Source organism: Bos grunniens, chromosome 16, assembly GCF_055505025.1.
Source record: "Bos grunniens cultivar Pamir isolate PY7600 chromosome 16, Bosgru_T2T1.0, whole genome shotgun sequence".
NCBI lineage: Eukaryota > Metazoa > Chordata > Mammalia > Artiodactyla > Bovidae > Bos > Bos grunniens.
Window position 1 is genome coordinate 40,939,966 of NC_141180.1, and position 27,500 is coordinate 40,967,465.

The following is a 27,500-nucleotide window of genomic DNA, read 5'->3' on the forward strand; positions in this document are numbered from 1 at the left end:
TACCACCCAATTGCACTCATCTCACATGCTTGGAAACTAATGCTCAAAATTCTCTAAGCAAGACAGCAAGAGTACATGAACTGAGAATTTCTATATCTTCAAGCTGGTTTTAGAAAAGGCAACGGAACCAGAGATCAAATTGCTAACATCCATTGGATCATAGGAAAGCAAGAGAGCTCCAGAAAATCATCTACTTCTACATTATTGACTACACCAAAGCCTTTACCTGTGTGGGTCACAACAATCTGAGGAAAATTCTTCAAGAGATGGGTATATCAGACCATCTTTCCTGCCTCCTGAGAAATCTGTATGCAGGTCAAGAAGCAATAGTTAGAATCGGACATGGAACAATGGACTGGTTCAAAATTGAGAAAGGAGTACGTCAAGGCTGTATATTGTCACCCTGCTTATTTAACTTATATGCAGAGTAAATCAAGCAAAATGCCAGGCTGGATGAAGCACAAGCTGGAATCAAGAGTGCCAGGAAAAATATCAATAACCTCAGATATGCAGATGACACCACCCTTATGGCAGAAAGTGAAGAGGAACTAAAGAGCCTCTTGATGAAAGTGAAAGAGGAGAGTGAAAAAGTTGGCTTAAAGCTCAACATTCAAAAAATGAAGATCATGGCATCCGGTCCCATCACTTCATGGGAAATAGATGGGGAAACAGTGCAAACAGTGTCAGACTTTCTTTTTCGGGGCTCCAAAATCACTGCAGATGGTGACTACAGCCATGAAATTAAAAGACGCTTACTCCTTGGAAGGAAAGTTATGACCAACCTAAATAGCATATTCAAAAGCAGAGACATCACTTTGCCAACAAAGGTTCGTCTAGTCAAGGCTATGGTTTTTTCTGTGGTCATGTATGGATGTGAGAGTTGGACTGTGAAGAAGGCTGAGCGCCGAAGAATTGATGCTTTTGAACGGTGGTGTTGGAGAAGACTCTTGAGAGTCCCTTGGACTGCAAGGAGATCCAACCAGTCCATTCTGAAGGAGATCAGCCCTGGGATTTCTTTGGAAGGAATGATGCTGAAGCTGAAACTCCAGTACTTTGGCCACCTCATGCGAAGAGCTGACTCATTGGAAAAGACTCTGATGCTGGGAGGGATTGGGGGCAGGAGGAGAAGGGGACAACAGAGGATGAGATGGCTGGATGGCATCACTGACTCGATGGACGTGAGTCTCAGTGAACTCCGGGAGTTGGTGATGGACAGCGAGGCCTGGCGTGCTGCGATTCATGGGGTCGCAAAGAGTCAGACACGACTGAGCGACTGATCTGATCTGATCTGAGTTCACCAGGATCTTTTCCAATCTAAATTGTCTTGCTAAGGCTTCCTTCTTCACATGTCACCTGCTATTCTATCTTGATAAATGGGTTTCCAACCTCTTAGCCTGAGTTCCTGAGAAAGCAATGGCACCCCACTCCAGTACTCTTGCCTGGAAAATCCCATGGATGGAGGAGCCTGGTGGGCCGCAGTCCATGGGGTTTTAAGAGTTGGACAAAACTCAGCGACTTCACTTTCACTTTTCACTTTCCTACATTGGAGAAGGCAATGGCAACGCCCTCCAGTGTTCTTGCCTGGAGAATCCCAGGGACGGGGGAGCCTGGTGGGCTGCCGTCTATGGGGTCGCACAGAGTCGGACACAACTGAAGCAACTTAGCAGCAGGAGCAGCAGCAGCCGGAGTTCAGAATGTCTGGTTTAGAGATCCCAACATGATAGCAAGCCTCCAAAATAATCTCCCAATGACCCATACCTCCCAGTATTTATGACCTCCCACAGTGAAACTGAGTTGTTACAATGCAACAAATAGAATGAGACAGAAGTGACATTGTGTGACTCTAAGGACAATTCATAAGAAGCTAATCATCACACAAGAAGTCGGACTACCGTGAGGCCTCGTGCTGGGAGGAAGCCTAAGCTAACAATGGGGAGATGCCATGTAGACAGAGTCCCCTCGTGTCCCACCTGAGATGCCAGACATGTGAAAGCCATCTTGACTCTCAGAACCCATCTAACTACATACAAAGAGGTCCATCATATGAGACTCCAAGCGAGAACCAGCCAGTTGAACTCTTTCAACCCACAGAACCATGACAAATATTAGTAAATTGTGTTAAGCCACTGCGTTTTTGGTGACTTGTTACAGAGCAAAGGTAACTGAAACACACACATTGCCACTTATTCAGAACGTGGCCTTAAGGATATCATTTGTCATCTTCAAGCCTCAATTTCTTCATCCTTAAAATAAGGAAAATATCAATAATAGTACTAACTTTAGAGTTTTTGAAATTCAAATTAAACTATGAATGGGAGTACTTAGCCTTGAAGCAAGCGCATCATCAGTGCTCAATAAATGTTAACCATTATTTAATTTTACTTTTCATTACTACTGTTGTTGAAGTCTGTCTAGTGGGTAGCATCTTTCACAACCAGAACACTGAAAAGGGAAGAGACAGGGAAGGTATGGATCGACAGAGTCAAGGAGGGTGTACATGGAGAAGGCATTTCTCAGTGTGGTGTGTATGTCTTGCTCACACGAACTCTAGAGTGCCAGGCAATTGGCTATTTTCTCCATTTTGGTGCCTGCACTAAGGATTCTGGAAACTCCTATCAAGTCAATAACTTAATCAAAAAACTTTATTGAGCACTGACACTAAATGGCAGGCACCGTTCTAGGTGCTGAGGATACAGCAGCAAACAGAAACAGATAAAGGCCTCTGTCCTCATGGAGCTTCCATTCCAGTGTTGGAGGAGATAGCAAATAAATTTTAAAAAGATGTAGTATGGCAGATAGTGATAAGTACAATGGAAAAAATAAGTAAGCTAGGGTGATAATGTAGGTGGGGTGGAAGAAACTGGGTTGTAATTATAAGTAAGTGGGTCAAGGAAGGGCTCCCTGAGCACAGCAGAAAGTGAAAGAGGTCTCTGGGATGGGGAGGGACCATCATATAGAAAGACCCACTTTGTCCTGTGAATGTAACCTGTAAGTTCTAACATTCTCCATTTCTGACTGATTCATTTAATAATTCATTGCCCTTGTAATAATATTTGAATTGTTATCTGTTTTCTGAAAAGTATAATACTTGTGAAGTTCTTTTTAAAGTAAGAACAAGAGCTTTGGAATTTCCCTTTTCTTTATCATTAAAGAATGTCATAAATCTTGAAAAACAAAAGAAAGATCCAAACATAAAAATGAACTAAAGTCTCATATTGTTACCTCTACTGTCAATCACAACTGATAAATATTTATGTCTTCTCCCAATAATTCTGTGAGGTAAATGCTATTATAAATTATCCTTAATTTACTCAGTTATTTTTTTATCCTACTGTGCTCAATTTCTCTTTTAAGCTACTTTAACTTCTTTTTGGAGCAAGGCAAGATGATGCATTAGTCAGGTGAAGGTGGGTTAAGCAACAAATAACCCCCAAGTCTCACTGGCCTAACACAACAGCATATTTCTCATGCACAGAAAGTCCACAATGGCTGGGCTCCACTATGTCTTCATTCAGGGACCCTAGTCAGCTGAGGCATCACATTTACACTGTCAGCAGGGAGAAGGCAAGATGGACACTGTCACCAGCTCTTCAGTGTTTCTGCTGAAAAGAGCACAAGTCATCACTTCTCCTCAGTGAGGGAGGGAAGGAGGGGGAGAGGGAGGGTGTGTGTGTATATGTTCTAAATGCCTAGAAGTAAAAGAAAATAGATACTGATGAGAAGTTTGTCTACCATAGATGGATAGATGGAAATGATAGATGATAGTAGGTAATAATTGATGGAAGGGAGGGAGGGACAGAGGGAAAAAGAAAGAAAAAGGAAAGGAGGAAAGGAAGAGAGAGAGAAAGAAAGAAAAGAAAAACTAGGTGAAAGAAAAGAAAAACTAGTAAAAGAAAGGAAAACTCAGGCTTAGAAATGGTCAAACATTTGCACATGGTGAAAATGTTTATAAACAGCCAAATCAAAATCAGAACCAAATTCTACTTGCTTTTTCATACTAGTCTTAGAGATAGAATACCTGGACTCCCTGCTGCTGAACAGAGTTCTCTGATACCAAGTCAGATGTTATTTCATATCAGGTCAGGCACTGAATGTGCCTCTCTGACTGGGTGTTAAGTGGATCTCTGAATTTTGTTTTCATGAAGCACAATTTGAGAACCTCTACACTTTTTTTCCAGCAAATTTTAAAAACTATCATTATTCAAATATCAATCACCACAGAAAACCTCAGTCAGCTCCACAAACACCACTGTTCCATGGGAATGTGCTTTGAGAATCACTATGATGAATGTCTCACTCTGGAGTATTTTCTACCACCAACAACAAATTCTCTAATTCTCCAGACACCAACTGTGTATTCAACAACTCAATGCAGTTCTGACACTAACTTCCCAGAGTCCCTCAGCATTTAAGGGCTCAGTCTCACAGACTGTGTTCCACTTCAGGTGCCAGTCAAAAGCCCTGGGCCTCCCATACTTCTGACTGGCTATAAAACAGGGTTCAAGCTTCCATGCTGTTTCAGGTCACACCACCCTCCTAGCACACCTTGTGCTTACCAATCTCAGACTCTCCAAACACCATTGATTAGGAGGTTTTAATGGAGGTTTCATTGTGTAGGTGTGATCAGGTAAAGCATTGACCACTGGTGACTAATTCAATCTCCAGCCCCTCTGCTGCTACTGCTGCTGCTAAGTCGCTTCAGTCGTGTCCGACTCTGTGGGACCCCATGGACTGCAGCCCACTAGGCTCCCCAGTCCCTGGGATTCTCCAGGCAAGAACACTGGAGTGGGTTGCCATTTCCTTCTCCAATGCATAAAAGTGAAAAGTGAAAGTGAAGTCGCTCAGTCGTGTCCGACTTAGCGACCCCATGGACTGCAGCCTACCAGGCTCCTCCATCCATGGGGTTTTCCAGCCCCTCTACCTTCCCCAGAAACTGGGGGTTGTCTTTCTGGCAACCAGCCCGCATTCCCTACTTTGTTTAAGAATATCTTTTCTTACCTCTCCAGGCTGAGACAAGATGCAGTTTTTCTGCCGGCTCTGTTGTCATATCCTGAAATGAAGATCCTGCGTGCCGCAACAAAACCTGGCACAGCCAAATAAATAAATTAAAAAAAAATTTTTTTTAAAGGAAATCACTTTCTTAATAAAAAAAAAAAAGAAACTTCACCAGATTTGTTCCCACCACCGACCCTGACCCTAAAAGGGGGGAGGGGCAGGGGCAGGGGCAGGAAAGACTTAAAATACATTGTATCAAACTTGGGATTTTAAACTTATTTGAGAGTGAAAGAGTCCTTTGAGAAACTGATAAAAGCCAAAGACAAATACCAATTAGCTTGAAATTCTGCAGGTTCCTCAGATACCTTCTCCAAGCTCAGATGAACTTCCATCCCAGACCCTTGCTTCTCAAAGGTTGGGGGTCCAGGGAGACCCATCAGATCCCTAGGCAGAGAGATTCACACTCTACACTATACTCCCCCCTACTGTAAGGGACACACCTGGAACCACCATCTGAGAAACCTTTTGAATAATTAGAAGTGGATCCCACATGTGTCCTCAGTCTTTGAGTTGCTCAAGAAAAATCCTTCCTCCAGGTGGGTCACCTCTTTGATGTGAAGTAATTCTTCCATAAGCGAGAGTCATTAGGGAAGAGGGAAATTTTCCTGAAATAAAATACATGTCAGGATTTATCTTGGTTTTGATCCAGACTTCTGAACTCAATCTTCCTGGTCATTTGTGTCTTTAGTTTATTCCAGGCCAGTTACTGGGACTCCCCTGGTAGCTCAGTGGTAAAGAATCTGCCTGCAAAGCAGGAGACACAAGAGACACGGGTTCCATCCCTGGGTCAGAATGATCCCCTGGAGAAGGAAATAGCAACCCACTTCAGTATTCTTGCCTGGGAAATCCCATGGACAGCAGAGCCTTGAAGGCTACAGTCCACAGGGTTGCAGAGTCAGATTCAGAGTCAGGGTTGCAACTGAGCACTGCTGCTGCTGCTGCTAAGTCGCTTCAGTCGTGTCCAACTCTGTGCGACCCCAGAGACGGAAGTCCACCAGGTTCCCCCATCCCTGGGATTCTCCAGGCAAGAACACTGGAATGGGTTGCCATTTCCTTCTCCAATGCATGAAAGTGAAAAGTGAAAGTGAAGTCACTTAGCCGTGTCCGACTCTTAGCAACCCCATGGACTGTAGCCCACCAGGCTCCTCCATCCATGGGATTTTCCAGGCAAGAGTACTGGAATGGGGTGCCATTGCCTTCTCTGCAACTGAGCACAGCACATGCCAATTTTAAAATTTAGATTTTTCTCTTATTTGACTTGGGAATTTTTTTCTATGTCCTTCATGGAGAAATGCAATGAAGAAAATGAGGAAGTGACACTTTTCCCCACTCCGTGCCTGAAAGAGATTAAAAATTCCTAAAGTGTCACAGATTATAGATCTATAAATTAATTCAGCGGATTAGCCCAGAATAGAAAGGACCTGTAAGGTTCCATAATCACAGCAAAGGCTACTTTCTTAATCCCTGTTGGCCATTATCTTAAACATAAGCCTCCAGTCTCAACGTAACTGAGCGGGACCCTATGGGGGATCCCATGTCCTCTGCTTTAGCTCCTCTTGCAAGTATCTAGATAACAGTATCTGATGCACATTTCCCAAGTTGTTTTACAGATGCCAAAGTGAAAGCGTTAGTTGTTCAGTTGGTCTGACTCTTTGTGACCCCACAGACTGTAGCCCGCCGGGCTCCTCTGTCCATAGAATTCTCCTGGCAAGAATATTGGAGTGGGTCGCATTCCCTTCTTCAGGGGATCTTTCCAACCCAGGGAAAATCTACCACCAAATGGCAGAAATTACTTGATACTCAGGAGCACAGAGGCTCTGACATACTGGAGCCTGAGGATTAACGATGTGACTCCACCCTATTACCTCACCATCAACCAATCAGAGAATTGTCTATGAGCTGATCCCATGCCCTGAGATGCAAAATGCCTTGCTGAAATCCACTGGGGAATTCAAGCTTTTTGAGCACTGAAGTGAAGTGAAGTGAAAGTTGCTCAGCCATCTCCAACTCTTATTACCCCATGGACTGCACCCTGCCAGACTCCTTGGCCCATGGGATTCTCCAGGCAAGAATACTGGAGTGGGTTGCCATTCTCGTCTCCAGGGGATCTTCCCAAACCAGGGATCGAACCCGAGTCTCCTGCATTGCAGGCAGATTCTTTACCGTCTGAGCCACCAAAGAGGTTTTGAGCACTAGCTGTTCCGAACTCCCTACTTGGCACCCTGCAACCAATGCTTTACTTTCTTTCCCCACAACCTGGTGTCTGGAGACTGGCTTTACTGTCACAGGCAAGCAGACCCAAGTTTGGTTTGGTAACAACAGAGAAGAGATAATATTTGGAGGCCCCACACCTACTAATTAATCTCCATAAGCAGAAAAACTCATGTGGTGTTTCAATAATGGCATCTTCATATAATAAGAGAAAGCCCAAGATGAGAGGTAAGAATCTGATGATCTTTGCCTTGGGAGAGAAACTGAAGTCCATCTGGTTAGTGACCAGCTATGGTCATGAAGCTCAATGTGCCTTATGCCTCTGAGCTTTTCAGGGCTTTTTGTGGGTAAAATGCCCTCTGATGGCCATTCAGGGTAGTCTCAAATCCTACCCTTGCCCAACAATGTCTACCACCACTGCTTCCATTGCCTGGGAAACTCCTATTCATTCAGTTTCTCTCTGAAATCTGTTCTGCCCAGACAGTGGTACACCCTCTGTGTTCCTCTAACTAGAGCACTTAAACATGATATACTATTAATGGCTGTCTCTCTGCGTTTCTCTTGTCAACCCCTGCTTACTAGACTGAAGTTCCTAAGTTAAGGGACTGTCTTAAAACAGCCCCATCTGAGGCCTCAGCATTTTTTCTTGGGGAAGCTTCAAAATTACAAAGTAACCCAAATGATGTTTTAGACAGACTTTAACTAGGAATACCTGAGTTAAGACATAACTGAAGAAGGCATATCCTTTTAAGTATGTAATCTCAGAAACCTCACAGTTCTAGTGAGGGAGAGGAGACAGAGATATCTAAGAAAATTTTTATCATTATACTATAATAATAATAGTACAGGGATACATGAAAGGACAAACGTTGTTAGAACATCTTTTTCTAAATGAGTACATACACAGTCTTCTTCTGAAAGTTATGAGGTTTGTTTCATGGAAGTCACGTGTGTGTGTGCAGGCAAGTGGGTGGATGCCCACATGGACTTGTCCAAGCTGTGCCCATGAGAGACAGGAGTAGGCCCAGACTAAGGCAGGAGATCAGGTGGACCTGACTTTCGCTTCTTCGGAGGCTATGCCATGAAAGAAAATGAGACAAGACTTGACATAGCCCAGCAGCACCTGGATTGGGTCTGCTTGGTTGGCCCTTCTAAAGGGCTCCTTACATTAGGAGAATGTATTCTCGGTCTATGAGGATTTTCAAGTACTGGGTGGCACGCTGAAATGTTACTATTTTGGATATATATTTGATTAAATTAAAAATTTATTTAAATTAAAAAAGTTTTTAAAAAAGTACTGCGTGCTGTATTACTCAGGAAAAGTGTTTTGAATAGGAAGTTTTGAAATGGGTCAGGCAATAAAGGGTCATCTGTTGGATCCCTTTTGAACTAAGGGTAATAAATCAGTTAAGTTGCTTGATTCCACAGAAAGAGTCCTAGACCTACAAAACTTGTGATGAGGGGGAAATAAGTTCATCTAACTACCAGTGGAAGTTTGCATCTGTAATTCTTCTTATAGGAAGTTGAAATATATTAGTAATTAATGTTCCCCAGTGGCAATCTTGAGGACAAATCTTTTCTTTAAATTTCATTTAATTGTCTTTTAGTTATGTGACTCCTCTTTCATGAATATTGCAGAATAGAAATACAAACTCACAGCCATTTTTCAAAAATAGATGAATTGATCATTTCTTTACTGTAAATAATAGTCTCTGAATCAGTTTACAGTTCAGACTCTCACTTATTTTTACAATCAAACAGCTGACTGTGTGTGTGTGTGTGTGTGTGTGTGTGTGTGTGTGTGTAGCAGTGTCTGACTCTTTTGCGACCCCATGGACTGTAGTCTGCCAGGCTCGTCTGTCCATAGGATTTCCAGGCAAGAGTACTGGAGTGGTTTGCCATTTCCTCCTCCAGAGGATCTTCCTAACCCAGGGACCAAACCCACATCTCCTGCACTGCAAAGTGAATTCTTTATCACTGAGCCATCAGAGAAGCTGTCAGAGATAGCTCTAAACTGATCCACACTATAGTTAAAAAAAAAACACCACCACTCTAAAATGCCTGCTGCTGCTGCTGCTAAGTCACTTCAGTCATGTCCGACTCTGTGCCCCATAGACGACAGCCCACCAGGTTCCCCTGTCCCTGGGATTCTCCAGGCAAAAACACTGGAGTGGGTTGCCATTTCCCTTTCCAATGGAAGAAAGTGAAAGTGAAGTCGCTCAGTCGTGTCCGACTCTTAGCGACCCCATGGACCTCAGCCTACCAGGCTCCTCTATCCATGGGATTTTCCAGCCAAGAGTACTGGAGTGGGGTGTCATTGCCTTCTCCCTAAAATGCCTAGAGTTCTTTATTTGCTCTAACTATAATTAGGCAAACAATTGCCAGGGATTTCCAGGTGGCACTAGTGGTAAAGAACCCACCTGTCAATGCAGGAGACTCAAGAGACGCTAGTTCAAACCCTGGGTCCCCTGGAGGAGGAAATGGCAATCCACCCCAGTATTCTTGCCTGTAATCCCAGGGACAGAACAGCCTGGTGGGCTACAGTCCATGGGGTCGCAGAATCGGACATGACTGAGCAACAGAGCACACATAATGAGGCAAACAATGGCCAGAGTTAGCCTGGGATAGGCAATATGGCCCTGTGATAAATATTTAAGGTATTTCTGAGTGATTTGATAAACTTGGTCACTCTGGGATTCATAGAAACATGCAGATCAAAACCCTAGTGAGGCTCTTGCGATTCATGTGAAGGGTGCTCTGAGGCTGTAGGGGGAGATCAGAGACTCTTGGGGGAGAAAAGAAGAGCCACAATTTCCGCTCTCTGCTGTGTTACTAGTTGTTATATTTAAGCTGAGCCTCTTTGATGTAAGACACATTAACATTTCACACTCCCTCAAATCAATATTCTTTTTCATGTGGGGATTTGAGTCATTTTTATACTTACTCTTTAAAGTTCCATAAACCATCAGTTCAGTTCAGTTAGTCCCTCAGTCACGTCTGACTCTTTGTGACCCCATGAATCGCAGCATGCCAGACCTCCCTGTCCATCACCAACTCCCGGAGTTCACTCAGACTCATGTCCACTGAGTCAGTGATGACATCCAGCCATCTCATCCTCTGTTGTCCCCTTCTCCTCCTGCCCCTAATCCCTCCCAGCATCAGAGTCTTTTCCAATGAGTCAACTCTTCCAATGAGGTGGCCAAAGTACTGGAGTTTCAGCTTCAGCATCATTCCTTCCAAAAAAATCCCAGGGCTGAATCCTTCAGAATGGACTGGTTGGATCTCCTTGCAGTCCAAGGGACTCTCAAGAGTCTTCTCCAACACCACCGTTCAAAAGCATCAATTCTGTGGCGCTCAGCCTCTTCACAGTCCAACTCTCACATCCATACATGACCACTGGAAAAACCATAGCCTTGACTAGACGGACCTTTGTTGGCAAAGTAATGTCTCTGCTTTTGAATATGCTATCTAGGTTGGTCATAACTTTTCTTCCAAGGAGTAAATGTCTTTTAATTTCATGGCTGCAGTCACCATCTGCAGTGATTTTGGAGCCCCCAAAAATAAAGTCTGACACTGTTTGCACTGTTTCCCCATCTATTCCCCATGAAGTGATGGGACCAAATGCTATGATCTTAGTTTTCTGAATGTTGAGCTTTAAGCCAACTTTTTCACTCTCCACTTTCACTTTCATCAAGAGGCTTTTTAGTTCCTCTTCACTTTCTGCCATAAGGGTGGTCTCATCTGCATATTTGAGGTTATTGATATTTCTCCTGGCAATCTTGATTCCAGCTTGTGCTTCTTCCAGCCCAGCGTTTCTCATGATGTACTCTGCATATAAGTTAAATAAGCAGAGTGACAATATACAGCCTTGACGTACTCCTTTTCCTCTTTGGAACCAGTCTGTTGTTCCATGTCCAGTTCTAACTGTTGCTTCCTGACCTGCATATAGGTTTCTCAAGAGGCAGGTCAGGTGGTCTGGTATTCCCATTTCTTTCAGAATTTTCCACAGTTTATTGTGATCCACACAGTCAAAGGCTTTGGCATAGTCAATAAAGCAGAAATAGATGTTCTTCTGGAACTCTCTTGCTTTTTCCATGATATAGCAGATGTTGGCAATTTGATCTCTGGTTCCTCTACCTTTTCTAAAACCAGCTTTGACATCTGGAAGTTCACAGTTCACGTATTGCTGAAGCCTGGCTTGGAGAATTCTGAGCATTACTTTACTAGCGTGTGAGATGAGTGCAATTGTGCCGTAGTTTGAGCATTCTTTGGCATTGCCTTTCTTTGGGATTGGGATGAAAACTGACCTTTTCCAGTCCTGTGGCCACTGCTGAGTTTTCCAAATTTGCTGGCATATTGAGTGCAGCACTTTCACAGCATCATCTTTCAGGATTTGAAATAGCTCAACTGGAATTCCATCACCTCCACTAGCTTTGTTCGTAGTGATGCTTTCTAAGGCCCACTTGACTTCACATTCCAGGATATCTGGCTCTAGGTGAGTGATCACACCATCATGATTATCTTGGTCATGAAGATCTTTTTTGTATAGTTCTTCTGTGTATTCCAGCCACCTCTTCTTAATATCTTCTGCTTCTGTTAGGTCTACACCATTTCTGTCCTTTATTGAGCCCATCTTCGCATGAAATGTTCCCTTGGTATCTCTAATTTTCTTGAAGAGATCTCTAGTCTTTCCCATTCTGTTGTTTTCCTCTATTTATTTGCATTGATCGCTGAGAAAGGCTTTCTTATCTCTTCTTGCTATTCTTTGGAACTCTGCATTCAGATGCTTGTATCTTTCCTTTTCTCCTTTGCTTTTCACTTCTCTTCTTTTCACAGCTATTTGTAAGGCCTCCCCAGACAGCCATTTTGCTTTTTTGCATTTCTTTTCCATGGGGATGGTCTTGATCCCTGTCTCCTGTACAATGTCATGAACCTCCGACCATAGTTCAACAGGCACTCTATCAGATCTAGTCCCTTAAATCTATTTCTCACTTCCACTGTATAATCATAAGGGATTTGATTTAGGTCATACCTGAATGGTCTAGTGATTTTACCTACTTTCTTCAATTTAAGACTGAATTTGGCAATAAGGAGTTCATGATCTGAGCCATAGTCAGCTCCTGGTCTTGTTTTTGTTGACTGTATAGAGCTTCTCCATCTTTGGCTGCAAAGAATATAATCAATCTGATTTCGGTATTGACCATCTGGTGATGTCCATGTACAGAGTCTTCTCTTGTGTTGTTGGAAGAGGGTGTTTGATATGACCAGTGCATTTTCTTGGCAAAACTCTATTAGTCTTTGCCCTGCTTCATTCCGTATTCCAAGGCCAAATTTGTCTGTTATTCCAGGTGTTTCCTGACTTCCTACTTTTGCATTCCAGTCCCCTATAATGAAAAGGACATCTTTTTGGGGTGTTAGTTCTATAAAAGGTCTTGTAGGTCTTCATAGGACCGTTCAACCTCAGCTTCTTCAGCGTTACTGGTTGGGGCATAGACTTGGATTACTGTGATATTGAATGGTTTTTCTTGGAAATGAACAGAGATCATTCTGTTGTTTTTGAGATTTCATCCAAGTACTACGTTTCAGACTCTTTTGTTGACCATGATGGCCACTCCATTTCTTCTGAGGGATTCCTGCCCGCAGTAGTAGATATAATGGTCAACTGAGTTAAATTCACCCATTCCAGTCCATTTTAGTTCACTGATTCCTAGAATGTCGCGTTTACTCTTGCCATCTCCTGTTTGACCACTTCCAATTTGCCTTGATTCATGGACCTGACATTCCAGGTTCCTATGCAATATTGCTCTTTACAGCATTGGACCTTGCTTCTGCCACCAGTCACATCCACAACTGGGTATTGTTTTTGCTTTGGCTCCATCCCTTCATTCTTTCTGGAGTTATTTCTCCACTGATCTCCAGTAGCATATTGGGCACCTACTGACCTGGGGAGTTCCTCTTTCAGTATCCTATCATTTCGCCTTTTCATACTGTTCATGGGGTTCTCAAGGCAAGAATACTGAAGTGGTTTGCCATTCCCTTCTCCAGTGGACCACATTCTGTCAGACCTCTCCACCATGACCCGCCTGTCTTGGGTGTCCCCGTGGGCATGGCTTAGTTTCATTGAGTTAGACAAGGCTGTGGTCCTAGTGTGATTAGATTGACTAGTTTTCTGTGATTATGTTTCAGTATGTCTGCCCTCTGATGCCCTCTTGCAACACCTACCGTCTTACTTGGGTTTCTCTTACCTTGGACGTGGGGTATCTGTTCACGGCTGCTCCAGCAAAGCGCAGCCACTGCTCCTTACCTTGGAAGAGGGTATCTCCTCACCGCCACCCCTCCTGACCTTGACGTGGAATAGCTCCTCCATAAACCATAATAGATAAGAATTCTGATTGTCTGCTCCTGAGGAGAGCAGACCTTTTGTGACCAGTGATAAAAATACTGTTCATTTCTACTGAATGTTGCCTGGTTCTTAGAATTGGATTGTGCAAACTTCCTTACCCCTTAAAGTTAAGTGTTGTGGTGGTCCATCCCAAATACATAATGATCACAAAATATTTTACCTCATTGAATAAAATATCTCTTGAAAGAAAGACTCATCCTTTTTCTTTTTACTTAAGTATAGTTGATTTGCTGTGTTGTATTTGTTTCATAATAGTGTATGAAGTAGTGTATAATCCAGTTAGACATATATTTCTTTTTCATACTCTTCTCATATTATGAAATAGTGAATATAACTCCCTGTGCTATACAGTAGGTCCTTGTGTATCTATTTTATGTATAGTAGTGTGCATTTCTTAATCCCAGATTCACAGTTTATCCCTCTCTCTACTTCCCCTTTGGAAACCATAAGCTGGTTTTCTATGTCTACTTGTATGTCTGTGTCTATGTTTTCTATGTTTTCTATGTTTTCTATGTCTACATGATTCTACTTATGTTTTCTATAGTTTACTTGTATCATTTTTCACATTTCGCATTTAAGTGCTATCACACAGTTTGTCTTTCTCTGTTTGACTTTCTTCACTTAGATAATCTCCAGGTCCATCCATGTTGCTGCAAAATGCATTACTTCATTCTCTTTTAAGGCTAAATAATATTTTATATATATATATGTTCAGTCACTCAGTCATGTCTGATTCTTTGCAACCTCACAGACTACAGGACTCCAGGCTTTCCTGTCCTGGACTATTTATTGGAACTTGCTCAAACTCGTCCATTGAGTCGGTGATGCTATCCAATCATCTCATCCTCTACTGTACGCTTCTCCTCCTGCCCTCCTGCCCTATCTTTCCCAGCATCAGGGTCTTTTCTAATAAGCTGGCTCTTCACATCAGGTGGCCAAAGTATCGGTGCTTCAACTTCACCATCAGTCCTTCCAATGAATATTCAGGGTTGACTTCCTTTAGGATTGACTGGTTGGATCTCCTTGCAGTCCAAGTGACTCTCAAGAGTCTTCCCCCACACCACAATTTGAAAGCATCATCTCTTTGGTGCTCAGCCTTCTTTTTGGTCCAATTCTCACATCCGTACATGACTACTGGAAAAATTATAGCTTTGACTAGACAGACCTTTGTTGAGCAATGTGATGCCTGGGCTTTTTAATATGCTGTCTAAGTTTAACATGCTGGGCTGGAGGAAGCACAAGCTGGAATCAAGATTGCTGAGAAATATCAATAAACTCAGATATGCAGATGACACCACCCTTATGAGAGAAAGTGAAGAAGAACTAAAGAGCCTCTTGATGAAAGTGAAAGAGGAGAGTGAAAAAGTTGACTTAAAGCTCAACATTCAGAAAACTAAGATGGTGGCATCCGGTCCCATCACTTCATGGCAAATAGATGGGGAAAGAGTGGAAACAGTGGCTGACTTTATTTTTCTGGCTCTAAAATCACTGCAGATGGTGATTACAGCCATGAAATTAAAAGACGCTTACTCCTTGGAAGGAAAGTTATGACCAACCTAGACAGCATATTCAAAAGCAGAGACATTACTTTGCCAACAAAGGTCCATCTAGTCAAGGCTATGGTTTTTCCAGTGGTCATGTATGGATGTGAGAGTTGGACTATAAAGAAAGCTGAATGTCGAAGAATTGATGCTTTTGAACCATGGTGTTGGAGAAGACTCTTGGGAGTCCCTTGGACTACAAGGAGATCCAACCAGTCCATCCTAAAGGAAATCAGTCCTGGGTGTTCATTGGAAGGACTGATGTTGAGGCTGAAACTCCAATTCTTTGGCCACCTCATGCGAAGAGTTGACTCATTTAAAAAGACCCTGATGCTGGGAAGGATTGAGGGCAGGAGGAGAAGGGGATGACAGAGGATGAGATGGTTGGATGGTATCACCGACTCGATGGACATGGATTTGGGTGGACTCCAGGAGTTGTTGATGGACAGGGAGGCCTGGCATGCTGCGGTTCATGGGGTCGCAAAGAGTCAGACACGACTGAGCGACTGAACTGAACTAAGTTTGTCATAGCTTTCCTTCCAAGAAGTAAGCGTCTTTTAATTTCATGGCTGCAGTCACCATCCACAGTGATTTTGGAGTCTTTAAGAAAATAACATCTGTCACTTTTCCCACTTTCCCCCCTTCTATTTGCCATGAAGAGATGGGACCAGATGCCATTATCTTAGTTTTCAGAATGTTGAGTTTTAAGCCAACTTTTTCACTCTGTTCTTTCACCCTCATCACAGTACTCTTTAGTTTCTCTTTGCTTTCTGTCATAAGGGTGGTGTTACCTGCATATCTGAGGTTGTTGATATTTCTCCTGGCAATTCTGATTCCAACTTGGATTCCTCCAGTCCAGCATTTCACATGATGCACTCTGCATATAAGTTAAATAAACAGGGTGACAATACACAGCCTTGATGTACTCTTTTCCCAATTTTGAACTAGTCTGTTGTTCCATGTCTGATTCTGTTGCTTCTTGATCTGCATAAAGGTTTCTCAGGAGACAGGTAAGGTGGTCTGGTATTCCCATCTCTTGAAGAGTTTCCCACAGTTTGTTGTGATCTACACAGTCAAAGGCTTTAGAGTAGTCAATGAAGCAGTATGTGTTTTTCTGAAATTCCTTTGCTTACTCTATGATCCAATGAATGTTGACATTTTGATCTCTGATTCCTCTGCATTTTCTAAACCCAGTTTGTACGTCTATCTGGAAGCTATCAGTTCATGTACTTCTGAAGCCTAGCTTGAAGGATTTAGAGCATTACCATGCTAGTATAGGAAATGAGAGTTAATTTTATGGTAGTTTGAACATTCTTTGGCATTGCCCTTCTTTGGGACTGGAATGAAAACTGACCTTTTCCAGTCCCGTGGCCACTGCTGTTTTCCAAATTTGCTGACAGATAGAGTGCAGCACGTTAACAGTATCATCCTTTAGGATTTTAAATAACTCAGATGGAATTGAATCACCTCCATTAGCTTTGTTCATAGTAATGCCCAATTGACTTCACACTCCAGGATGTCTGACTCTAAGTGAGTGACCACACCATTTTGGTTATCTGGGTCATTGTTTTTTTGCAGCTGGGTATTCTTGCTGCTACTTCTTAATCTCATCTGCTTCTGTGAAGCCCTTACTGTTTCTGTCCTTTATTGTGCATATCCTTGAATGACATGTTCATTTGATATCTCCAATTTTCTTGAAGAGATCTCTGGTCTTTCCTGTTCTATTGTTTTCCTCTATTTCTTTACACTGTTCACTTAGAAAGGCTTTATCTCTCCTTGCTATTCCCTGGGACTTTGCACTCAAGTGGGTTTATCTTTCCCCTTCACCCTTGCCTTTCAGATCTTTTCTCAGCTATTTGTAAAGCCTCCTCAGACAAACACTTTGCCTTCTTGCATTTCTTTTTCTTTGGGATGGTTTGGTCACCACCTCCTATAAGTTACAAACCTCCATTCATAGTTCTTCAGGCACTCTATTCACCACCCCCACTGTATAAGGGATCTGATTTAGGTCATACTTGAATGGCCCAGAATTTTCCCTACTTTCTTCAGTTTAAGCCTGAATTTTGCAATAAGAAGCTCATGATCTGAGCCACAGTCTGCTCCACAGGTCTTGTTCTTGCTTTTTTGCTGAGTGTATAGAGCTTCTCCATATTCTGTTGTAAAGAATATAATCAACCTGGTGTTGACCATATGTTGGTATCCATGTGTAGTCTCTTGTGTTGTTGGGAGAGTGTTTGCTATGACCAGTGTGTTCTCTTGGCAAAACAGCCTTTGCCCTGCTTCATTTTGTACTCCAAGGCCAAACTTGTGTCCAACTCTTTGTGGCCTGCCAGGCCTCGCTGTCCGTAGGAATTCCCAGGGAAGAATACTGAGGTGGATTTCCATTTCTTTCTCCAGGGGATCTTTCTGACCCAGTGATCAAACCCACATCTCCAGGACTGGTGGGCAGATTACCACTGCGCTACCAGGGAAGCCCCTATATATATAGTTCTGGCTCCTATGGAGTCACTGCTTTGCCCTGGGTCGCAGTGCATGTGAAATCTTGTGTGTGCCCTCCAGGAGTGGAGTCTCTGTTTCCCCCAGTCCTGTGGAGCTCCTGCACTCAAGCCCCACTGGCCTGCAAAGCTGATGCTCTGGGGGCTCCTCCTGATGCCAGGCCCTCAGGCTAGGGATACTGATATGGGGCTCAGATCTCACTCCTGATGGGGAGAACCTCTGTGATAAAATTACTTTCTAGTCTGTGAGTTGGTCAACTGCCAGGTATGGGATTTGATTTACACAGTCAAAGGGCCCCTCCTACCATCACATTGAGACCTCATCTTTGGATGTAAAGTATCTTTTTTGGTAGGTTCCAGTCTTTCTTGTCAATGGTCTTTAAGCAGTTACTTATGATTTTGGTGTTTTTATGAGAGGAGGGAAGTTCAAGTCCTTCTACTCCTGCCACCTTGTCTGGAATTGAAGGACTGCTTTTAGTTTGGATGCTTGCTGTCTTTTCCAGCAGTGTGTGCTGGCTGCCATTGCCTTGGTATTTGGTGTGCAAGCACAATGCACAAAGGCCCATGCACACTCCCAGTAAGCAGGGACCATGATCAGGACCCCCTCCCAGGCCTCCCAGGGGCAGCAGTGGTCCATGATGTCCCGGGACAGCAAGGCTAGCAGTTGGCACTTGCTCCTGTGTTTCTCAGTAGCAGTGACAGCCTGCCTACTCCCAAGGAGAGCAACTGGTGCCTGCTCATGGGTCCCTAGTTATGGGAGTGGCCTGTGCCCATCTCTGGAGCCCGTAGCAGTGACAGCAGCTTGCACCTACCCCCAGAGCTCATGTTAGGTGGTGTCTTGTTGCCAGAGAGCCCAGGTACAGGAAACAAAGCTCCCCTATGGTGGTCCTGCCCCTCTTCTAACGTACCCCCCCTACCCAACAGTGGTGTCTTGCCTCTCTGGCAGGCCCCGGCCTCCTCTGAGTGCACGATTAGTCGCCACTCTCCAGCCTCATCAGGCTGTCTCTACACCGCCAATCCCTCTCTCTCTGGGTCTGACTCTGAAGCCCGAGCTTTGGCACCTAGCCTCACCACACCAACAGATGAGCATGTCAGCCAGGGTACACAGGGCAGAGGTGTGAACCATCTGTGCAGGTCCTTCCACTGTAACCAGTTGCTGCACTCTTCCTCCAAGGCTCTGAAGCTCCCCCTCCATCTAAGTTGATCTCCCTGCAGGTGAGGGGACTTCACAGCATGGGGGAACCTTTCTTCCTTCACATCTCCCTCCCTAGGGTGCAGGTCCTGTCCCAATTCCTTTCTCCCTCTTTCTTCTTTTGTCCTACCTTGTTACATGAAAGGTTTTTTGCCTTTTGGAAGTCTGAGGTCTTCTGCCAGCATTCAGTAGATGTTCAGTGTGAATCATGCCACTCGTAGATGTGCTTTTGCTGTATTATGGGAGGAGGTAAGGTCCACATCCTACTCCTCCATCATCGTGATTCCTCTCCTGTAACTGTTGACTTTTAAGGGTGTTGAGTTGAAATGGTAAAAGGGAAGTCCATCTTTCAGCCACTCTTGGAAGTCAAGGACAAAGACAGGAAGCACTGTCTTTGCCCTAACAAAAAATTAGGTTTATCTGAAAATGTTATTTGGAGAGTGTCAGCTTTTCCCCTCCCCTACAGCAAAGAGAACTTTCCTTTTAGTGAAAGAAAAATGATTTGGGAATGGGATAAGAAAAATCAGGGTGTAAAGGGAGCTTAAGAAAGCCATCATTGTTGTATTGTTTGGAGGGATGTCTCATGCTTCTGTTGCATGGTTTTGTTATATAAAATGGAGAATTAAAACAATTCCAAATGGACATGTTGGTTATTATACTATGATTTTAAATTTGTTTGACTAGAGTAACAAATATACATTTATATCTACTTTATATTCATGCAGACAAGTTTACATATTCAAATTAGGGGCACATCAAAAACTGGCAAGTAAGTAAGTGGCAAAATAAGCACAGTGACTGGCGATACAGTGCTGAAAACAGCTGCTGCTAGGCAGAAAGAAATCCTTGATTGGCAAAGGTCAGGGTGCAACATGGGAGTGTGGGGGGTGTAGTGACAGAGAATAGAGAACTGCTACCTTTCTGTGCAAGGCTTACTTAATAAAATGATTTCATTCCTCAAATTTTATAACTCTATCTGAAAAAAAATCCAATTAAAAGGACTTCTTTACTTTGTATTCTTGCTCTTACAGATCCCTCGGTTTCTTCTTACTGTTTTAAAGCTTTTCTTAATATCAGAAGAAATAAAATGAAGCTAATTACCAAGGAACATTGAAAGCCTATTTTATACACACACATACACATAATTTGCTTCTCACCAGGCACAAATCTATTATTGGCAAGACTTTCTGCTTTTATCCTTCATGTAAGTATAATCTGAGAGAGGAAAAACAAACCCCAAATTGTAAAATGTGCTATATTTATATATGTAAAAAATTTTAAATTAGTCTTAGAGATGGCACCTAGTAAGAGGAAGGCACATATGTGTAGCCCACTGAATATTTAAAACTCTCTTTCAGTGTTTGAAATGGTGCAATTCTGACTGTATAGGGAACAAAATATTTATGTGAAAGTTCAATCCGTTTGTAGTTGGCGGAATGTAATCACATATTTAACAAGATGCTGCTGTATTTAATTTTAAAAATTCGTTTTTAAAATTTAAAAAATTTTAATTTTAAAAACGAATCTATGTTCAGAGTATTAAGTTTGTAAGTTCTCCTTCAAAGAACAGAAGAGCCAGTGATTAATAAAGACAAGTGTTCAGATTTATTTGGAAATTCACAGTTTCTAATGGCACTACAGCTCCGTAGTTATATTATTAAAAGTCTTCTTTCCACAACCCTGGATGCTGCACACAGATGGTGTAACTTCCTGCTCTACCTCTGCTCTCATCTGGACCTCTTTTCAATGGGTTTCTATACAATCAGGCCCTCTTGCTCTGAATGGCTAATTGTACAGACTGGAAAAAAATGTAAATCATCTAAAACATATTGTTACCGTAAAGCAGCAACTTAAACAAACAAAAGAGGCTTTAAATAAGTCACATTACGAACAATACCCCCATAAGGTATTAGACAAGTTTAAAAGTTATTACTAAAAGTGCTCAATAACTTATAACTTAAATTTTACAACACAAAACAGTGAATTCTCTCCCTTTCAAAAAGAAACTTTCCACTTTTACTCCATTACTGTATAAACACATACTTAGAAATCATTTGATTCAAAGTCACTGCCAATTATTTTTAAAGAAAAGAGACAAAATGAATACAAACACATTGACAACACACATGTATATCTGCACATTTGTAGCCAATACAAAGCAAACACCAAGGAGTAGTAATCCCTTTAGACTTGACCAATTAGACAAGGCTTGACAAACTCACTAGCTGGTTCTGTGCATATGTACATAGGCAGTGATTATGAGGCCTGGACTCACTGGACAAACTTTTAAATTTTCCTTTTTTAAGAGAAAACAACAATCTCAAAGTCAAGAGGATTAGTGCTTATTGTGAATGTTTAAAATGTACCATAGCTAAAGGAAACCCTTAAAAGTGGCTAAATGTGTTTAACACGTGAATTTATAGGAAAAAAAAATTATTTGCAAATACCAATCATTTGAAGAAAAAAAAAATCACGTAGTTGTTTTTTCCTCTCACTGAATTAGTAACCAAAGGAAACTAGTGTGAATAAGTTAACTGAAAATAGCATTAAAAGTATCACCACTTACCTAGAAGAATAGACCTAAAAATTCCATCAAGTGTCTGTTTCAGGTGAGTTTGCTAAACAAAAGTCTACCTGGCCAAGTCTTTAGGATCTTTACACTGTCTTAACTGATTTTTACTGAACGCCAGGCACAGATCACTTTAAAGCCTTGTAGTGTTTGCAGCTTCAAAAACTAACAAAGTTATAAAAGAAATCAAATGACAGAAAAAGTTCTTCCTCCTCTTCCAGTGGCATTATAAATAGACAAAAGGCACATAAATATGGGAAGGTGCAAGAAATAGGAACAAAGCTAAAGGAAGAGGTTTAGGCTTTCATTCCTATCCCACCCAAGGAACTGGGCTTCCAAATTACTTTTGTCCCAGTAATTAATTAATCTGTGAAAAAACATCTTTATAAAATGTCTACCATTGTCCTTGCAGTCTTGTAAAACTGCAGCTCATTAACCAAGATTGACATAATCCCACCTACTTTTTAAAAAGGCAGAAATCATAATTTCTGAATACTTTTCCCATTAATATGTTCTCCCTCCCCATACCCTTCAAATACCACAGACTGTTCTTCAAATAACAACAAGGAAAAGTCTCCACTATGAAAAGTTTGATTAATTTTAGATATGTCCCGAGACTGCTGTAACACCAAATGTTCCCACGGTGAGCTCTTTGTTTCCTTTGATTATGTCATGCAGACTCGGCAGTGATCCTGACTTAGTCTGTATTAAAGTTTTTATCAATTTTCCTTGGTCTTGGACTTTAGATCGCCTTCGTTTCAAAGCCCTCTTCTCAGTTTTTGTCTTTTGAGACTGTCCATTGCACAGACTTGTGCAAGCTGAAATGCCACAAAAATAAGACTCTTCTGACTGTGATGAAGTTTCTGAGCTTCCTTCAGATGGAGGACCCTTATAAGAAGAGTGATAAACTTCTCCCATATTAGAAAAATCTCTCTGGTTTGTAAAAGGCTTTCTTCCTTTTATGTCTCCGTTGGCTACAGGGTGCAATGGATCAGCCGGCTTTATGGTCTCAATTTTTTCAGTTTTGTACTTGCAGCGTTTCTTCTTTAACACAAGTAAAAGAAAGGGTAGGAATTAGACCTCTGACAGTACCTAATCAAACATTCAGAGAGCTGAGCTACTGGAGTAAAGTGCCACCTCCTGGTGGAAAGTGGAAGTGCTATAAACAGCAAAACATACTGTTATGTTCTATACAGATACTGCCATAATTAGCTTTCCACTTTGTAATACTACTCAACCAAATTCTTCATTTATCTGTCACCTCTGAATATAGATTAGGTATCTGAATGCTTATTATGTGCTATATATTCTTCCAGTTGCTTTCATGTGTATCTTACTAACCCTGAAAGGTGAGCATTTTGTCCTTGACTACCAAATGAGAAAACTAAGGTTCATAAGTTTGATTTCCTGTCCAAGTTACATGGCAGTAAGTGGCCAAGTTAGGACTGAATCCTAGGCTATTTGGTTTTAATGGTCAAGTTCTTCAGCCTAGAGACAAACGTTGTTTGCTTAGTTGCTAAGTTGTGTCTGACTCCTTTGTGACCTCATGGACTCCTCACTCCATGAGATTTTCCAGGCAAGAATACTGTAGTGGGTGGCCATTTCCTTCTCCAAGGGATCTTCCAGACCCAGGGATAGAACCTGCGTCTCCTGCATTGGCAGGCAGATTCTTTACCACTGAGCTACCTGGACCTCTAATGAGTACAACTTACTTTCAGAGGCAAAATGGGAAAAACCCGCACTTGTAACCAAAAAAGTCTAAGTATATTTTGATTTTTGCCACCTCTTTAATAGGTCATTTAAAGAAGATACAAATTCTGAGTTTCAGTTTTCCCACTTAAAAAATGGGGAAAGTATCATTTTCAGGTTGATATGAGGATTACAGGAATAGGTATACACACTGTCTGACATGCACTGATAATAAAGAATGAGTATCAACAAGCGGTCAGCAAGTTTTTTCTGTAAAAGCCAGAGACTAAATATTTTAGGCTTTTCAGGTCACATACTCTCTCTCCTATTCACTTTTATTTTATAACCCTTTAAAAATGGTTCCAGGATCATAATAAAACAGGCCATATATGGCCTATGGGCAACAGTTTGCAGATCCTGTAAACAAATCATTATCATAACTGAAAATAAACAGTAAGTTTAAGGACCAGTAAAGGTTATAGTAAAACTTTCACCTATTTCTTCATCTACATCCACATAACACACCAATACACTTGAAAGGAAACAAAGCATTACCTTTTTTTCTGGAGAGAACTTGAGGGGTTCTACAATGTACAAATCACTTGGGTCTACTGTAAGAAAAAACAAAAAGGCAGATATAAAATGTAAAGTAGATTCTACTATGATTAAATACTATAACTATTATCCATTTATGATTATTTTCATAACAGAACCAATGAACTTATATTTGTAACAGGTTAAACATATATTTATGCATTTGAAATTAGTAAACCTAAAGCAACAAGGTAGAAGAGGGCACCATTCTTATCCTGGGCTTGACTGGTCATCATTGAATAACTTGAGTTTTTAACTAACAGCTGGCTCTCAACCAACACAGTAAGGATCCTTGTTTGGACCAGCTTTACCCTCTTGTTGTTTAGTCGCTAAATCGTGTCTGACTTTTTTGCCACCCCATGGACTACAGCTCACCAGGTTTCTCTGTCCATGGGATTTCCCAGGCAAGAATACTAGAGTGGATCTTCTATCTTGGGGATAGAATCAGTGTTTCCTGCATTTGTGGGCGGATTCTTTACCACTGAGCCACCTGGGAACCCTCTATCCTCTGAACTTGATAAGAAAAATAACATTACCAGGTAAGCTAATACCAAACTTACAGATCATATGAACATTTTTCTAAAAGACTAAACTCCACATTGTGTTGCAATTATGGGTTAATTATGTGCAACAAGCACATAGTATGAAAGTCAGTTCAAGGAACATACACACAAAAGGAAGTTTAACAAGTTTTTCCTAATTGTTTATTACTATGATTTACTGTGATCAAAACTATGATTTATTGTGATCAATACCAGAACACTCTGGTACGATAAGAAAATCAAAAATACTTAAGGTTCTAAGGTTTCATTACTTTAAGCACATTCAAGACAGCTTTACTGACAAGATAAATGTACATATAAAAGAGGGGCTATGAGATTTTAGTCCTATTCAACCCACTAAAAGTAAATGATTTATGGTTTGATGCAGGCGTTAAGTTTGTAAGTAACAAATTCATAATAAACTTCATGTACCAGAAATTTACTAATAACATGATTCAATGAATTATTATTTTTCACATTATGTCTTAGAAACTTGTAGAGAAAGTCATCAAATATATAAAAATATCCAATGATTCCTTTAAATAGTCATTTCTACTAGATTACTAATCTCATTCAAATTGCTTTTTAAAAAAAAACAAACACGATGTCTACTTCTAGGAATGATTGCTAATGGTTTTCAGATCGAATTTTCCACTAAAAGCAATGTTTTTTGTAAGTCACCAACAGCACTTCCCACTCCAGTACTCTTGCCTGGAAAATCCCATGGACGGAGGAGCCTGGTGGGCTGCAGTCCATGTGGTTGCGAAGAGTCGGACACGACTGAGCGACTTCACTCTCACTTTTCACTTTCATGCATTGGAGAAGGAAATGGCAACCCACTCCAGTGTTCTTGCCTGGAGAATCCCAGGGACGGGGGAGCCTGGTAGGCTGCCGTCTATGGGGTAGCACAGAGTTGGACACGACTGAAGCAACTTAGCAGCAGCATCAACAGCACTTACTTAGGCTGTCAAGACTAAGTAAGTAAGTAATCCCAGGCCACAATTGAAGGAAAAGCAGGAATCCAGGCCCGTCAAGTGAAACGCAAGTCATTTTTTCCCAGAGACCTTGCCACCACTGTCTGGCAACATGGAATCATACTGCATATTCCTAGCCAGGGAGACATCAACAACCGAAGTACAGTTTCTACTGAATGCACGTTGTTTTCACACAATCATAAAGTTGAAAAATCAAGTCAAATCATCATAAATTAGAGATGACCTGTACATTATACTCTTTCAACAGAAAATTACAAGGCATTTTAAAAAGGGTAAACATAGTTTGAAAAGACTAAACAAGCATCAGAACCAGAGTTAGATGTGACAGAAATGTTGACATTATTATTAGATCAGGAATTTTTTTAAAAAATACATTAAGGATGTAAATTGAAAAAAATCAGACAACATGCAAGAAGAGATGGATAATATAAGCAGAAAAATTCTAAAAAGGAGTTTAAAAAATGCTAGATAGAGATCAAACACAGGAACAAAAATGAAGAATCCCTCTGGGTTCATTAATAGACTGAGTAAAGAACCACTAAACTTGAGAATATGATGATAGAAATTTCCAAATCTAAAATACAAAGAGAAACAAGACTTAAAAAAAAAATTGAACAGACTATCCAAAAACCATGGGATGACTCCAAAAGGTGTAACGTACAAGTAATGAGAACACAGGAGGATAAGGAAGGGAGAAAGGAATAGATGCAATATTTTAAGTAATAATGACAGAATCTTCTCAAATTGACATCAGACTGTAACCACAGCTCCAGGAAACTTAGAACAACAAGCAGGACAAATGCCCAAAATACTACAACGAGGCCTATCATATACAAATTTCAAAAAATCAAAGATATAAGCTAAAATTGAGGACCTAAAATTGCCAACAGACCTGCTTTACAAGTAATGTTAAAAAGCAGTTCTTTAGAAAGCAGGAAAATAAGGTAGGTTAGAAACCCAGTTTTGCATAAAGTAAGAGCATCAGAGAAGGAATAAAGGAAGGGAAGATAAAAACTTTCACTTTTCTTATTCTTAATCCATAACATAACAATTTGTTCAAAATAATAATAGCAACAAAGTACTTGAGTATGCTTATGTAAATAGACAAGATTAGGTAAAAATAAAAAGAATGACAGCACTGATACAAGGGATGGAAGGGAGGAATTAGAAATATTTTGTTGTTACAAAATATATGTACTACTTCTAGAGTAATATAGTGTTATTTGAAAGTGGACTTGTATTAGTTGTAAATGTATACTGTAAACTCTGGGACCCTAAAAAAAAAAGTCATAATTTTTTAACATATGCTATGAAAGGAAAAAAATGAAAACATATAATTTGCTCAGTTAAAACCACAAAAGGCAGAAAAAATGTGGAAGACAGTAACAGGAATAAAGAATGAGGGCAACAAATAGAAAACAGTAACAAATATAGCAAATACAGTTGGATAAATATCAAATCACTTTAAACTTAAAGGCCTAAATACACCAATTTATAAGACTGTAAAAGTGGATCAAACAACAAGATTCAACCATATGTTGCTCATAAGAAGTCCACTTTAAATATAAAGATATATAGAGATTAAAGACACAAGGATGAAGAAAGATATACCATGCTAACACAAATCAAAAGAAAGCAGGAATGGCATATTAATTTCAGAGAGAGTAAACTTCAGAGCAAGGAAATTTATTCAGGATAAAGAGGATATTTCATGATGATAAAGGGGTCCATTATCCAAAAAGCATAACAATCTTTACTCTGTATGCATCTCACAGAATGGCAGAATACATGAGGCAAAAACCGGTAGAACTACAAGAAGAAACAGATGAACCTACTATTACAGCTGGAGACTTTAACACTCCTCTATCTGAAGATCCAGCAAGCAGAGAATCAAAGAATATGGAAAATGTCAATAGCACCAAAATCCACTGCGTTTCTACATACCAGCAATAAACACAAACACACACAAAACGCAATTTTCAACAACATCAAAAAATATTCTAGAAATAAAACTTTCAAAAGTTTGGCTTTTTGGAGTACACAGAGATGCTACGTTCTTCCCAAATTGATACGTAGAATCAATGTAATCAACCAAAAGCCTAATAATTTTTCAATGAAACACTTAATAAATGATTCTAAATTAACATGGAAACAAAGACCCAATAATGGCTGAGCAACCTAAAACAACTGAATTTCATACAAATTTTACAATGG

General features: G+C 41.0%; 2 protein-coding genes across 25 annotated transcripts in view; both read right to left on the reverse strand.

Moving 5' to 3' along the window:
* FASLG (Fas ligand) overlaps positions 1-5,500 on the reverse strand; it is a 48,527-nt gene extending 43,027 nt beyond the window's left edge. The window contains exons 1-2 of one of the 2 annotated variants that reach the window (XM_086342627.1): positions 5,326-5,500; positions 4,999-5,083 (exon numbers count right to left, since the gene is read on the reverse strand). The gene's annotated coding sequence lies outside the window, so the exon portion shown is untranslated. The remainder of the gene's footprint in view (positions 1-4,998; positions 5,084-5,325) is intronic. The other variant, XM_086342629.1, reaches the window with a different exon arrangement.
* A 14,979-nt stretch (positions 5,501-20,479) lies between these two features.
* Positions 20,480-27,500, reverse strand: part of SUCO (SUN domain containing ossification factor) — an 89,692-nt gene continuing 82,671 nt past the window's right edge. For 10 of the 23 annotated variants that reach the window (XR_015143468.1, XR_015143461.1, XR_015143457.1 and 7 more), the window contains 2 exons: positions 23,711-23,766; positions 20,480-22,510 (listed from right to left, as the gene is read on the reverse strand). Coding sequence is in view for 8 of the 23 variants with exons in the window: in XM_086344631.1 (XP_086200757.1) it covers positions 22,067-22,510; positions 23,711-23,766 (500 nt within the window). In the remaining 15 variants the exon portion in view is untranslated. The remainder of the gene's footprint in view (positions 22,511-23,710; positions 23,767-27,500) is intronic. The other 13 variants (XR_015143462.1, XR_015143458.1, XR_015143467.1 and 10 more) reach the window with 3 other exon arrangements.